The sequence below is a fragment of the Thermobia domestica genome, chromosome 2 (genome assembly GCF_964235325.1).
Source record: "Thermobia domestica chromosome 2, izTheDome1.hap1.1, whole genome shotgun sequence".
NCBI classification, from domain to species: domain Eukaryota; kingdom Metazoa; phylum Arthropoda; class Insecta; order Zygentoma; family Lepismatidae; genus Thermobia; species Thermobia domestica.
This window is the reverse complement of record NC_137455.1, coordinates 322,741,886-322,756,088: the sequence shown is the minus strand read 5'-3', so window position 1 is coordinate 322,756,088 and position 14,203 is coordinate 322,741,886. Positions and strand designations below refer to the sequence as shown.

The following is a 14,203-nucleotide window of genomic DNA, read 5'->3' as shown; positions in this document are numbered from 1 at the left end:
ACGTGAGAATAAATAATCTGTTACATCTAAAGGTAAATTTTCGTAGATGCTTTCGGTGGCAGTTCACAGAACGCGTTATTGACACAGGAATTTTTGCAATTAATTTCATGCTGCTTTCATCGCTACGCTAGCGTCAGAACTGAAACTGAAATTGTTTCAACTCGAGCACTTTTCAGTAGCAAAAAAGAAAAAAATGAAAATAAAAATAATTGAGTACGTACTGATACCTTAGTTGGTTATTTTGAATAAGCAATAAATTTACTTACAAAAACTCCTCTTCCTTTGATGATTCTTCCACTTTTGGTGATTCCTCTTATTCTTTGTCTGTTGCGCCTTCTTTCTCTTTTCTCCAGGTCTTCCTTCTTTCGATCCTCTTCCTTTTTTCCATCTCCACGGTAGAGAAACTTGTTCATCGGAATTTCAGGGATTTCATTAGGATTAATCTTGTGAACCTGAACCAGAGGATGGGTGTCACCATCATCTTCAATTTCACCTTCACTTACGTCTGACGGAGGCTCTTTTTTGCTGTTTGAAATAATAATAATAATAATTCTCAACATTTCACAGTATATTACCTTATACCAATCAAAATGAAATTAATATTTTATAACTAATCAAACGAATCAACATGTACTAAACAAAATCACTGTCTTGTTGTCACACAACTACGAGGGTAAGTCAATAAGTAACTGCAACATTTTTCTATATTTTTTTTTCAGATTGGCTCAACGGCATTGTGTGCTCACCAGACGCTAGGTGTCATCGGTGGCTTCGCCTGTGGTAGGTTGCAGCGACCACATCAGTCCACTTTGCGCTGTTGCGAAATAACGATGGCCACGCCACTCTCTGTGTACACCAAAGAAGAACAGCGTTATGTCATCCGTTTTTGGTGCTCTGAAGGTGTATTCGGAGCGGAAATTCATAGGAGACTTTCAACACAGTAAGTGTTTACAAGTAGATTAAACAGTTTAAAAGTGGTCGAACGAGAGAGAAGGATGAGGAAAGAGCAGGGCGTCCAGCTACAGCAACAACTGATGACATTATTGAACGATTTCGTATCTTTATTCTGAATAACAGACGAGTAACTGTTGATGAAGTGGCAACCCATATGCAGATCAGTTATAGTTCTGCACATGACATCCTGCGTAACAGACTCAACTTTCACAAAGTCTGTGCGAGATGGGTTCCGAAAAAACTTGAAGAGCACAAGCGAAATCATGTGAGAATCTATCAGCACCTACTGGATCATTACGGTAACAAAGGTAAATACTTTCTTAGGCAAATCATCACTGGAGATGACACGTGAATTCTTCCCTTTGAATCAGAAAGCAAATGCCAGAGCATAGAATAGAAGCACCCAGGATCTCTCGTCAAGAAGAAATTCAAGAGTCAACCTTCTCCAGGGAAAATGATGTTCAAAGTGTTTTGGAACTCACAAGGGCTTATTCTGGAACATTAGCTGGAAAGGGGGTTAACAATAAACAGTACACGGTACAGTAATATGCTGGTAAGCAAGTTGAAGCATATAATTCGTAATACACGCAAAGGTCGATTGTCAGAAAGCGTTTTTTTTTATTGACTGACAATGCACGTCCACATACTGCTGCCCACACTGCTCAAACTCTTCAGACGCTGCGTTTCGAGGTGTTGAAGCATCTGTATACAGCCCCGATCTCACCGTTTGTTTTATCCACTTAAAAATGCTCTTAGAGGCCGTCGATTTGCTCCGATCAACAGGTGAAAAAAGCGGTGCATTTGTGGCTTGCTGCACAACCATAAACCCTTTTGCTCGGAAGGTACCGAAAAACTTGTGCAATGGTGGACCAGGTGCATTCAAAAGCAGGGTGACTATGTTGAAAAATGATATGAATAAAAACATTGTACTCTCGTGGTAATAAATAGTAATAAATTGATCGTAGATACTTATTGCCTTATCCTCGCACTTGAAGTTTAACGTTCTATGTGAGCACCAAGAATACGAAACAAAAATGTATACCTTAATGTAGTGTCCTGGGCTAAAACGTGTAATCCTACCGGGAATTGAACTTCAATCAATTTTCTTAAACATTATATGAGTAGTAACATTCAAAAGTTAAGGAGTCATCGCCTATGTTTACTAGAGTTTTGCCATTGTCTGTAAATGTAATATTTTACTAAATTTTGTAAGTTTAAGTGGGGTCAGCAATTCTCTACTATGTTTTCTACTATGGGACTTAGAGGATATCGATCTTCATGAAATCCTGTAAATTAAATTAATATTTTAATAAGACTATGTTACTCCAAGGTAAATTAGATTCTACCATTTGCATTTAGTTTTGGTTCCATTGGAAGCAAAAGCTAAATGAAAATAAAATCTGACCAAAGTAAATACAGATTTAATAAATGTTGGTGAAGTTTTGCAATGCGTACAGAAATATTCCAGCGACAATTGAATTTTTAGTTTGTCCACTGCATTCGTTCACAAAACGAGAAAATAAAAGCGATTACTTTTCTATTTGTCATTATGTTTCATGTTTTGCTGTCTTCTGTTTGGGATTAGAAGAAACATGTCTAGTGATGTATTCCCTTTGAAGTTGGAGATTTCTCAGACCCTAAAATGATGTATTTCCTCCGTTTCTTCATCACTGAAAGCAGAATTTCTTCTCCCATCTCTCTGGTAAAGTGTTCCAATGCATCGAGTACCAACTCTGTGGCACTAAATTCATTGTATTAACTTAGTGGTTTCCCAGTGCTTAGCAATTAATTCCTTATTTACTTTCTTCATGTTTAGTTGTCAAACTAGTTTTATTCGTCCACCCAACGTAGTTCTGAAGAATGAACTACATTTTTCTCGGGGTGAATCTTTAACGAAGTACCCGTTCTAAATGTTAACAGCTGATACTTCAGAAGTGATCCTAATGATTCTGTGCTCTTCTTTGGTACGTTTCCTTGTTTTCCTTGGATTTGTTTTGTGAGCATCATAGGTGATTGATTAAAGTGAAGGGTACAGGTTCTCTGCAGGTGTAGGCAGCAAACATGTTTTTTACACTGATCGCAGGTGCTTACAGCATCTTCATCGCACATTTTCGCACTGCAAGTTCCCATGTAAGATGGATATTCATCTTCAAGACCACCAGTTTCACACCAGCTATATTCATCGCTTCCTATTTCTTCTCTGTAGAGTATTGGTGTTGTATTACAAAGGTTACGACAATTCCTTGAAGTGGCAGTTAACTGAGACTCAGATGTGAAGTAGCAGATAACGTACAGAGTTTTGAACATTCCGTTGGGCTTTTTTCACCCTTTTCTGGATATGTGGAGACAGAAGGCACAGCATCACTACAATAGAGAGCTTTATTTGGAATCAATGTAAGATCATCTGCAGATGACCACGAACTTGAACTGTCTTGGGATTCTAGCTCACATGACAATTGCAAAGAATTTGTGGCAGTATCAGTGTTCAACACATAGCCATTATACCATTTTCCGTCATACCACATTTTCACTAATGATCTAGCTGTGAAACTAGTTTTATTTGTCCACACAACGTAGTTCTGAAGAATGAACGACATTTTTAGATCCGTCATTCCATTGCACTACAACATCCATCTTAACACTTCAAAATGAACTACCAACATTGGATTAATCACGGCAATCTTGAAAGAGAACTGCCAACAACTTAGCGCGCAAAGTTTCGAACAATTACATGCGACGTTGTTTGAACCAAGATGCACACATACAGAAAAAGTATATTGTTGAATAAGCAAGCCTTTCTTTGTCCTGGTACCGGCAAACAAACTTAAAACTCTTTATTGATGGAAAAATAAAATTAAAAATCCGCTAGCGTAAATCAACTTGCAATGTCTTGGGGAAAAAAATCACGATCACAAATAGGCGTAATTTAATTTACGCCTCTTTGTGATCTGAAGGCTGACCTCTTTATGAGATATGTCTTTCTATTTTTTATTTATAATTTCGACACTAATGGGAATTGAGCCATGCAGATTTGAGAGCAACAAGATACCACCGTTACCCATGCTCCAATGGATTTATTTCAGAAATACACTTTTTTGAGTTACGCCCTTTCGTGATGTTGACGACGATAAATCCGACGTCATTCACCATACCTGAGGGAATGTGTGATGAACATGTTTATGAATTTTGTTAGTGTGTTTCGAAAAAATACAGTTCATAATTTGATGTAATAAAACTGGCGCGCTTTTTGAATAACCCTATATTTTCCAACACGTACTGTACTAAAAATGTATATTTAGGAAGGTAAGGTGCTTTTACAGAATGAATTCTAATGTCAAAATATATATTAAATATATAAATATTGGATCTGGGTTTTCTTAGTTATACGCTGTATTATGAAGAAGTTTGGTACTTAAGATATTTGGGTGAAACATCTTCCTTTCTCGAATTTACTCAATGAGGAAACTACTAACTCTATGGCCTATGGAACCCGGAGGTTCAATGCCGCGTTCACAAAAGCTCTCCACTGACTTCTATCCTTAGCTAACTGCATCCAGTTTCTACTCTGTATTCCAATCTCTGCGAGATCCATCTTAATATTGTCCTCCCATCTGCGCCTAGGTCTTCCTAATGGTCGTTTTCCGATTGGTCTTCCATTCAAGACTTTAAAAGCGTCTCTACCTTCTTCCATTCTAGCTACATGACCCGCCCATCTAAGTCTCCTAGACTTGACGACCCTAACAATGTTGGGTAAACCATATAAATTATGTAGTTCCTCGTTATGAAGTTTCCGCCATTCCCCATTCCCGTTCCTCTTGGGTCCGAATATTCGTTTCAGGATCTTGTTCTCAAATACTTTCAGTCTATGTTCTTCCCTCAGAGTAAGTGACCATGTTTCGCAGCCATACAGAACTACAGGCATGATTATCGCTTTGTATATTTTAAGTTTCAAATTCCTCGACAGAATTCGCGACGACAAGAGATTTTGAACCGAATAGTAACACGAATTCCCTGCTTTTAGTCGACATTTAATTTCTCCGTGAATAATGAGGAAACTACTGTCTTTAAGAAACTTCTAATTAAATAAATTAATATTTTATATAAAATTTGAACGAAATCATTAATAGCAGAAAATCGTCTCCTAAAATAATCAAAATGAACTGATTATTCTGGCATTTATATTATTGTGTCACTTATTACAACAGAATATAAACTTCTTTGTGACTTCGTTGAGAGTCTCACTCAATTTGATAATAGTTTCGCGAACTATTGCTACGTAAGGCCATTCATACAGTTCTCAAAAATTAAGTATGGACAACAGTATTTTTTAACATGATTGTATACTCTTACCAACAAACGAACACCTGCTTTTCTTCTGAAAACACTCAATTCAAACCAGTACAAAACGTCTAAAGGAAATGGAAAAAAACAAGCGAGTTTCGTTTCACATGTGTCACTACGGTAGACTCCCGAAGTATGTGAATTCAATACTGAAATTGCAAGTAGTAAAACTTTAACTCTTAGATGCAATAGATGGATGTTTCATACTGCTTTTGGTTTATGGAGATCAATATTGAAACTGGAAGTAGTACTAAACTTCTACCATTTCCGAGTTTAATATAGAAATGTATATGCTTTTGTTATAATATGTAATAATAATAATAATAAATAACAGTATGTAGAATTTTATTATCAACTCGCTGAATATACCCATTCTTCGCATGGGAGCTGTATTTGGAAGTCAGTGCCTGTGGGAGTATCACCATTCATTTTAGCAACCACAAAAACTATGGATTTGACACTAATATCGGTCATTTTGGGCAATTTTACATGTCTCGGTACCCCCCGGTGACCCCCAACACGTAGCGAAATGGGGTGAATTTGGAAGTTAATGCAATCGAAGTTTTCACCACTGATCTCAGCGACCGCAAAAACTATAAATTCGACACTAATATCTGTCATTTTCTACTACTTTTACATGTCCCGATAAACGCCTCCTCCCCCTTAGACTCCCCTGGTTCGAATTTTGACAAAAACGCTTCGCCCTGGTCTGGGGCTTGGACCAAGGTATTCGTCACCAAAGTTTGGTAACTCTCGGTCAACTTGTCTGGTCCCCAGGCCAGTCTCGGTAAACGACCCCCTGAGATCCCCCTGGTTCGAAGTTTGAAAAAAAAAGAAAAGAAAAGAAAAGAAAGAAAGAAAGAAAAACGCTTGGTCTTGATCTGGGGCCTAGACCAAGGTACCCGTGACCAAATTTTGGTAACTTTTGGTCTCCAGTCGTCTGGTCCCCAGGCCGTACACAGACAGACACACAAACAAACTCTTTATTTTATTTATGTTAGATAGTTATTTTTTAAGAAAATACTTTTTCGCGCAACAATATTTATTGTTTCAGATAAGCTGTAAACGATCCGGGAACTTGCAGCAGTGTCATTCCGATCAAGAGATTAAAATTGAACTACCAAATAGTTGGAAATTTTTGCTCTTCCTGTATTATATCCAATTTACTAGAAGATATAGATAAATATTTTTATTGCAAAGAAATATATTACTTTCATTGAGAAACGCTTGATTAATTTTTAAGTGCAGTATTAAAGTAACAATATCAATAGCTTCCACAAGAGATTACATGCAAATGGAACTTTACACACTCATGTCCAAAATGATTGTCGCATATCTATAACTGTTTCCTTGTAAGAATATAATTTGATAATGATTCTCCAGGGTACTTTTAATATTGATACTATGTGTATAATCGGGAAATGTATATTTGTCGTAAATTTCACAGGAAAATAATTATAAATACGAAAATTAGAATGAGTAAAACAGAATGTTGTTAAATGAGAAGAAAATTTTATTTTCGTTTTATTGTTCCTATTTACTGCTCTTTTGACATGAAATTTGTCACATACATGTCTTTGCCGATTATACAGATACTAACATTATAAGAAATACCGGACGAACTCATTATCAAATTATATTTCTAGTATAACATATTTATAGACATGCGACAATAATTTTGGATATTTGTGTACATACACAATATCTTAGAGAATTAATTTGCAATCAATCATATTAATTATTTCATGAGCTCTTCAATTACAAATTTAATAAAATTTACATTATAATTTCAACTACTGCTTCAATAGTTAATAGGAAACAACATTCTTAGTCTGGATTCTTTTTGTTTCATGGATTGAAATCTATGCTTGGTACTTCGTGATCAGATCTCCTGATCAGTCACAACTATTTCATTTAATTAATAATAACATCAATGGAATTAATAATAATATAGATGCAATGCAGATTCAACATTATCATCAATCCATTCTAAGTATGCTCAAACAATAAAGACTTAAAACAATATATTTTTTTAAATATTCATTCGAAGAACACATTGTTATATTCCTTTCTTTAAACTAATATACTCAGCTTCAGAACAAGTTCATATTCATTTCAAGGAAGGACGACATATTCATATTCCCTTTTTAATGAAACCTATATCTCCATATTACCATTATTCATCGCCTGTCTCATTACAGTAACTCATACAATGATACGGGACCTTAATCCAACATTGTCATATAAACATATGAAATTAATGATTAATACTATCCTACTTTCCCCAAGGATGATGACGAATCTACTTGACATAACCTGATTATAAAACTTATTCCACTATTTCAGATGATGATGAAAGGGAAAAAAAAAAAAAAAAAACTTCATTGATGTATACACTATACATAAACATTTACATTGATTATTATTATCGTGATTTATTTTTTCTTTTCTTTTTTCTTTTTTTTTTTTTTTCATAGAGTAAATATATTTTATCTGTTCAATAGGTACTCAGGAACTAATACACAGGTATCATCTAGATTAGATATGATTTTCAGGTACCAAATGAGATACTTCTTTCTGTCATTCTTAATCCTTAGATTAACGCATTAGGATTGTTTACTTGCCAATCTTAGCTTTCTGAAACTGATTTTTTTTTAAAGATCTTTAAGTAATCTGTATCGAAGACCCGTACTTAACACGGACAACTCATTTAATAGTGAACGCTCGCAGACATTATTATGCCAATAATAAGCTTCAATAAATTATTATCAATATTCTGCAATAATAGTCGTCCTAATTTAATCGATTTAGGATTTAGATTTCTGGGCTTTCGGCATCTATGGCCATTTAGCCCGTCATGTACGAGGGATGACGTCCCTTGGCGACCACACAATCCGGGGAAAGGGAAGGAAGGAAGCGGAAGTTAGGTACCATCCCGGCATTTGCCTGGTGTGAATGAGGAAAACCCAGGAAAACTGATTTAAGATGGCTGGCCTGAAAAAGCTTTTTACACCTTTTCGAGCGAGTGCCCCCACCGGGAATCGAACCCAGGACCGCTCGCACCGAGGGCGGAAGCGTTAGCGATAACGCTATGCGGGGCCACCTAATTTAATCAAATGGGATATGCATGTTATTAGATCGAATAATGCACCATAGCATATTAACTATAATTTGGAATAGTATTTATAGGCCTAATACTTAAAACAAGTTAGGACATGCCCCCTCATAACCTGTTTGAATATATGTGACGGAACGAAATTGAATTTACTACTCATTATAATACACAACTGAACTAATTGCCTCAAAACGCATACGATGAAGAGAAAATGTCTCAAAATTCATTATTTCAGTTTCTTTAATAATATTCCACTAACTGAAACAGGTTCTACCATACAATGGCGTCCATGACAAGTTCTTTTCCTGCTATCTAATATTTAGAATTCGAGTTCTTTTACCTGCATTATTTTGAGTATCTCGTTTTCCAAATAATTCTGAATGTTCTAAATATCAATTTCTTTAGATCTGTGTCCTAAACATCACTTTTTCTTGACTCATTTTCAAATTTTTGGGCAACTCAGGTGTAGAGTTGATTATACATCCAGACTTCCTCTTCGGCAACCCTCGTGCCCTCTCGGGAGCCGAACAACATTTATATTAATAAACTTGAATTTTGAGCAATTTAATTTTATTGACTTAATGCCTCAATTTTCTTTTCATTAAAAGAAAGCCGCTCTTCATTTTTATTTTAATTGCACTTCATTTGATGCAACTTGTCCTTTTTGACAGTTGCTTTCCTGTTTATTCCTCCCTGTACTGTACGTAGTCATAACAGGCAGACAAGAATTGCTTCTATGGCAGCAGCACGTTCAGCCAATTATAGTGACTCACTTCTCTCGCTCTGCAATGGTAAACATTCCACCCTTACTGTTCACGTTGCCAACTTGAACATAAGCAAATGCGCATTGTTTTAGTCGAATGTCAACTTGAGTAGTGGACTTGCTGGTTGTTAGAACACTCTTTTTAGTTTTGTTTTGTGTCATTTAATTTTATAAAATTGAGATTTACTTGCAGTGAATAAATTCGTGTTTCGTATATCAGTATTCCTATTGATCTGGAGAAATCTATTTCCCTGATTTCTCCCTGGCCTTTGGCAGGAAATTTCCTGATTTTTATGACATGTATCGGATATAAATAGGAATAAATAACGATGAATATTTATATATAAGAACATTTATTCCATAGAGACAAATAATCAATTGCTCACACATACATTCCACTTATGACCCATAAAAATCTGAGCAACGTTCCATACTGTGATCATTAATGATTGACTAAGCTGAAATTGGTGTTTGAAAAAATGTATTTTATGAAATTTCCCAGATTTTTCATGATTTCCAGTCTTTTTCGTTGAGTTTCCCCTGATCTGCACCTTTTCTCTGAATTTTCCCTGACCAGTAGGAACCCTGTATATACTTTAGAGTATTATTTATTTCTGACTCTTTCTCTCTTAATTTGAGTGTGTGTGTATGTGTACGTGTGTCCTCTGAAATGGATAATGCGGCAGAAAGTGCAAATCCTGTTTGTCGAAGAAGAATTCACTTGTCTGTGAAGAAATATTAAAAAATTGAACAGGGTGTCGTTTTACGAGGTCAAGCTCGCGAGATAGCGTGTTCATTACGCGAACAATTTGAGTGGGAAGGAGAAAATAGGGTCCTCTTATCGATGTGAATCAAGTCATAGAAAGGACAGCGGCTGCCCTTAAAATTAACAAAAACAGTGGTGCGAACTGAAAAAAAATAATAAATAAATAAATAAATAAATAAGGAAGGAGAAGGAACTTGAGAAGGAAGAACAAGAAAAGGACGAGCCTGGACCATCGTAGTTATTTCTGGAAACTCCAGGTAAATATCGTTGATATAGAAAGAAGGTCATAAAGCTCGATTCATTCAAGCGGGATGCCGTTTGTCGCCACATTAATTCAATTTTATTTTAATTGAGAGTTTAATTTATTACAGAATTTCTGAAAAGCAGTATAAAGTCTATTTTCATTTATATGTTTATATTTAAAAGGTCAATTTTAGATGTACTAACTCGTCTAATTAAACAAGTACGCGTAAACTGATGAAATCTGAAAATTTACAGTAGAACCAGGCACTATTTCAAGTTTTACGATTAAATTTGCATGTACATTTCTGAGTTAAGCTTTCTAATTGTGCATGAATTACGTACTTTTGCTAATGGAATCCTAAACAATGCTTCCGGGATTCAAATTAATTTAATAAAGTGAATATGGTTTTGTGTATAATTGTTGCTAACTAGAATCTACTATATAAAAGCGAATGTGATTTTGTGTGCTACCTCATTACGCAATAACTACTCAAAATTATTATCAACCTTAGATCTCCCAATGATTTTATGTTATATTGGCAATTTTCGCTATGGAGGAGAGATGATGGGATCGGAAGAAATGACATGTTAAAAAAAAAAAAAAAAAAAAAAAAAAAAAAAAAAAAAACAATGTTAGTGTCCAATCTATGGTTGGATCTATGGTGTCATTCAAAGGGTGACATCACAGATTTTCGTCATTATACTTTCACTGAAATGCGTATCCTCAGGAGGAGGGATTCAAATACTTTCCATAAACCTATCCTCAACGTGGGAAGAAGTATGTTACTAAAGGAGAAATATCCTCCGAGTTCCAAATTTTACAACGATAGTTCAAGTAACCTAAATTCAATATGTTGTTTAAATTACGAATTCTACATTTTTTGTTCACACCTAACTTAAATTTCACTGTTTTATTGTTTCACGAAATGGGTTCAATTATATAAGAAGCATATTTAAATTTATTTTCGATTCTATAGTTTCATATAGCGCGTAAGATTACTGCCACCAACCATGAATATCGAGTATGTTGAAGGCTCCGTTCCGTATTTTAGCGATTAGGCTAATTTCCTTGCATTCTAAACAGATACCTGTAAATGACATCGTCAGCATAAAGAAGTTACGTTGAATCTTATGAACGATTGATTACCTGATTATGTTCTTTTAAGAATTTTGTTTAATTTACTTCGACGAATTAAGAGAACACGAAATGTTAGGAAGTTTGTATAAATATGAATATGCTATGAGTCTCTAAAATATTGAATGAAAAAAAGGATGCATTGATGATATAATTAAAAGCTTTATATGTGACACAATACAGGTTTCATTTTCAAAGTTACACGTGATTGTCAAATATATATATATATATATATATATATATATATATATATATATACATACATACATACATACATACATACATACATACATACCCCAATACTAATCGGAATACATTGTCTTCTACCTAACTTGCCACCCAAGCAATTCATAAATTATTGCGATTGGCTGAATAAGTTGCTAAATGAGAAAAACTTGAAAATACTGCAGCTCCTTGGGAGTTTCAATTCTGTAACCATCGATTGCACAATTGAATAGAAAAAATAAGTACTAATCTAAAATCGGAAGCTGAAAAAATGTTTTCGAGTTAGCATCAATATTCAATTTAAAACAGTATCATCAATTATACGACTTTCAATTGCCGCACAATATCTAGAATCTTGTTTTATCTAACATTATAGAATGTTTAGTATGGTATAATGTGGATCCATTAGTTAAAATAGATAGGTATCATCCTAATTTTGTCTTTGAATAGCAAGTCGACAAAAAAATAAAATTCGCTTAATGTACATAACATACAAGATCAAGGTGAAGTATACGACTACGTAAGAGTCAACTTCTACCAATTGTAAGAGGACATCAAAAATGAGATGAAAATCTATAGGTTCTCGGGAAATGTAAATAGTACTACTATATTAATGCATGACTCTTTGGACACTATACTTAAAGCAAATGTACACAAAAAACTTGTTGTACACAACAGGAAATATAAAGCTCCTTGGATAATAGTTAAAAATATTACGGAATATTTTGTAAAAATACTGTTAACTTATTCTTGTATGAAAAGTTCTCTGTTTTAAGAAAAAGTGTGAAAAGAATGTACAATAATCTTAAAAATATTGTTTTGACGCGTGAGAAAATAGTTAATTTCTTAACTTCGAAATTTGTAATATTAGAGAAGTGTTTACACGGAAGTTACCTTTGAAACATCCTATTGAATGCCCGATAGCCGTACAGTAATTTCTGAAAATAATGAGGCTAGCTTATTCTTTTTTTTTTTTTTTTCGCCGTATATTAGGGTTAACCTGCACGTATTTTAATATTACATAAGAGCACGTTTATTGTATTCTGTAATTTCTTAAGTAATGTATAAGTCATTCTGTCAGACAGGAAGATCTGTGTTACACATTAACCATTATATATTTTTTTTTCTTTTCTATATTAAATAATCTGATAATACTTTTTTTCGCTAAACGAAATCTGAAGTTATTTGTTGGATAGATTCTACCGGTTTATGATTCAAGGAATTGGAAAAAGATTGAAACTATGCTGTGAATAACACATTTTGCTTTATAAACGATTTTTATTTCATTGAAAGAAATTTGATTAGTTTAACTTAAAGTATTTTATTTTAATCTAATACTTTACTTTGTTCGATCTGTGTTCCAAATTCGTCCTGTTCACAAAATAGAGGATTGATACTGCCAGTATCAAAGTGTCTTCGATTTCTTAGAGCAGTCATAGTTATGACGTGGAGTTTTTTCTTCGTTTTATTATAGTGTTTTGATTTAATTTTCTTTTTCAAGCTGCAGTTAAGATGCAGCTTTGTGATTCGAATTGAATAAAATTATTTAAATTAATAGTAGTATATTGCCACTGGCGGATCCAGGATATGATCAAGGGAGGGGCTAAACCATATTTTGCTGTTTTATCCAGTGTAAAGCAGGATTGAAGCCCATTTTATTCAGTGTATACCTGAGCGTCAAGGGGGGGGGGTCTATAGCCCCTATAGCCCCCCTCTTGGATTCGCCACTGTATATTACTATCTGACTTATTTTAACAAGAAACACAATAGAAGATTTATTTTAACATCCGAATACACAATCAATCAATCAATATATATATATTATGGCGGAGCGAAAAATCACTTTTTTATATATCGAAAACGCAATAGTGCGGAAAAGTTGCAAATTGATATTGATAAAATGCTGTAAAAATTTCGCCACTGAAAAATCAAATATCTTCCGGTGGCAAATCGCCAAAAAGATTTTGTCTTTATAGGGCATGAAAACCCGCAGTACACATAACTTTTTTGTGTTTCTATGGTAAATGAACAAAAGTATTACCTATATTTCCTAACTTAAGCAGTCTATAAAATTGAAGAAATTATTTTTTAGATGATTTAGGCAGATTTGGAACCATAAAATAGCTTTTTTTAGCAAAACAAATTATTGTATATTATATACTGCACTTGTGGTTTCACATAAGGTTCTAGCATTGAATTAATATGCCGATAAATGTGTTCATTGTTCATTATAATTTTTCTTTCAATACTCTTTTTCCTTTTAAAAAAATCTCGTACTGATTTATACAGTTTACCTTCTTCCCTTGCATAAGAATTCAATTTGGACTAGCCCAATTGATAGTGGCAGTATTAAAAAGAAACAACGTTAGTATTCGATAACTTTGTTCGAATGTGGAAGACGATCTTTTCCACATTTTGCGGTGTTAACATTGCATTTCAGTGTTTACTTCGTTGTGCGTAGTTGGTAAGTGTATAAACAGTTTGTGTTTGTACTGTAAATTAAACTTTATGTAATGTGTGTGAGATCTGTATTTTATATCAATATTGAAACTCTAACCATGCCGAAAATAAGAACAAGATTAACAACAACTTACCCCGTGCTTGGACATTCAGCTGAACTTTCAGGTGTGCAGTTGCCCACAAAAGCAGATGTAATGAAGC

At 34.3% G+C, this 14,203-nt stretch overlaps 1 protein-coding gene across 3 annotated transcripts in view; it reads right to left on the bottom strand.

Annotated features, from left to right (window-relative positions):
- LOC145678665 (uncharacterized) overlaps positions 1-14,203 on the bottom strand; it is a 203,779-nt gene that overhangs the window by 33,431 nt on the left and 156,145 nt on the right. For all 3 annotated transcript variants that reach the window (XM_081749049.1, XM_081749048.1, XM_081749050.1), the window contains one exon: positions 267-525. In XM_081749049.1, coding sequence (XP_081605175.1) covers positions 267-525 — 259 coding nt within the window. The remainder of the gene's footprint in view (positions 1-266; positions 526-14,203) is intronic.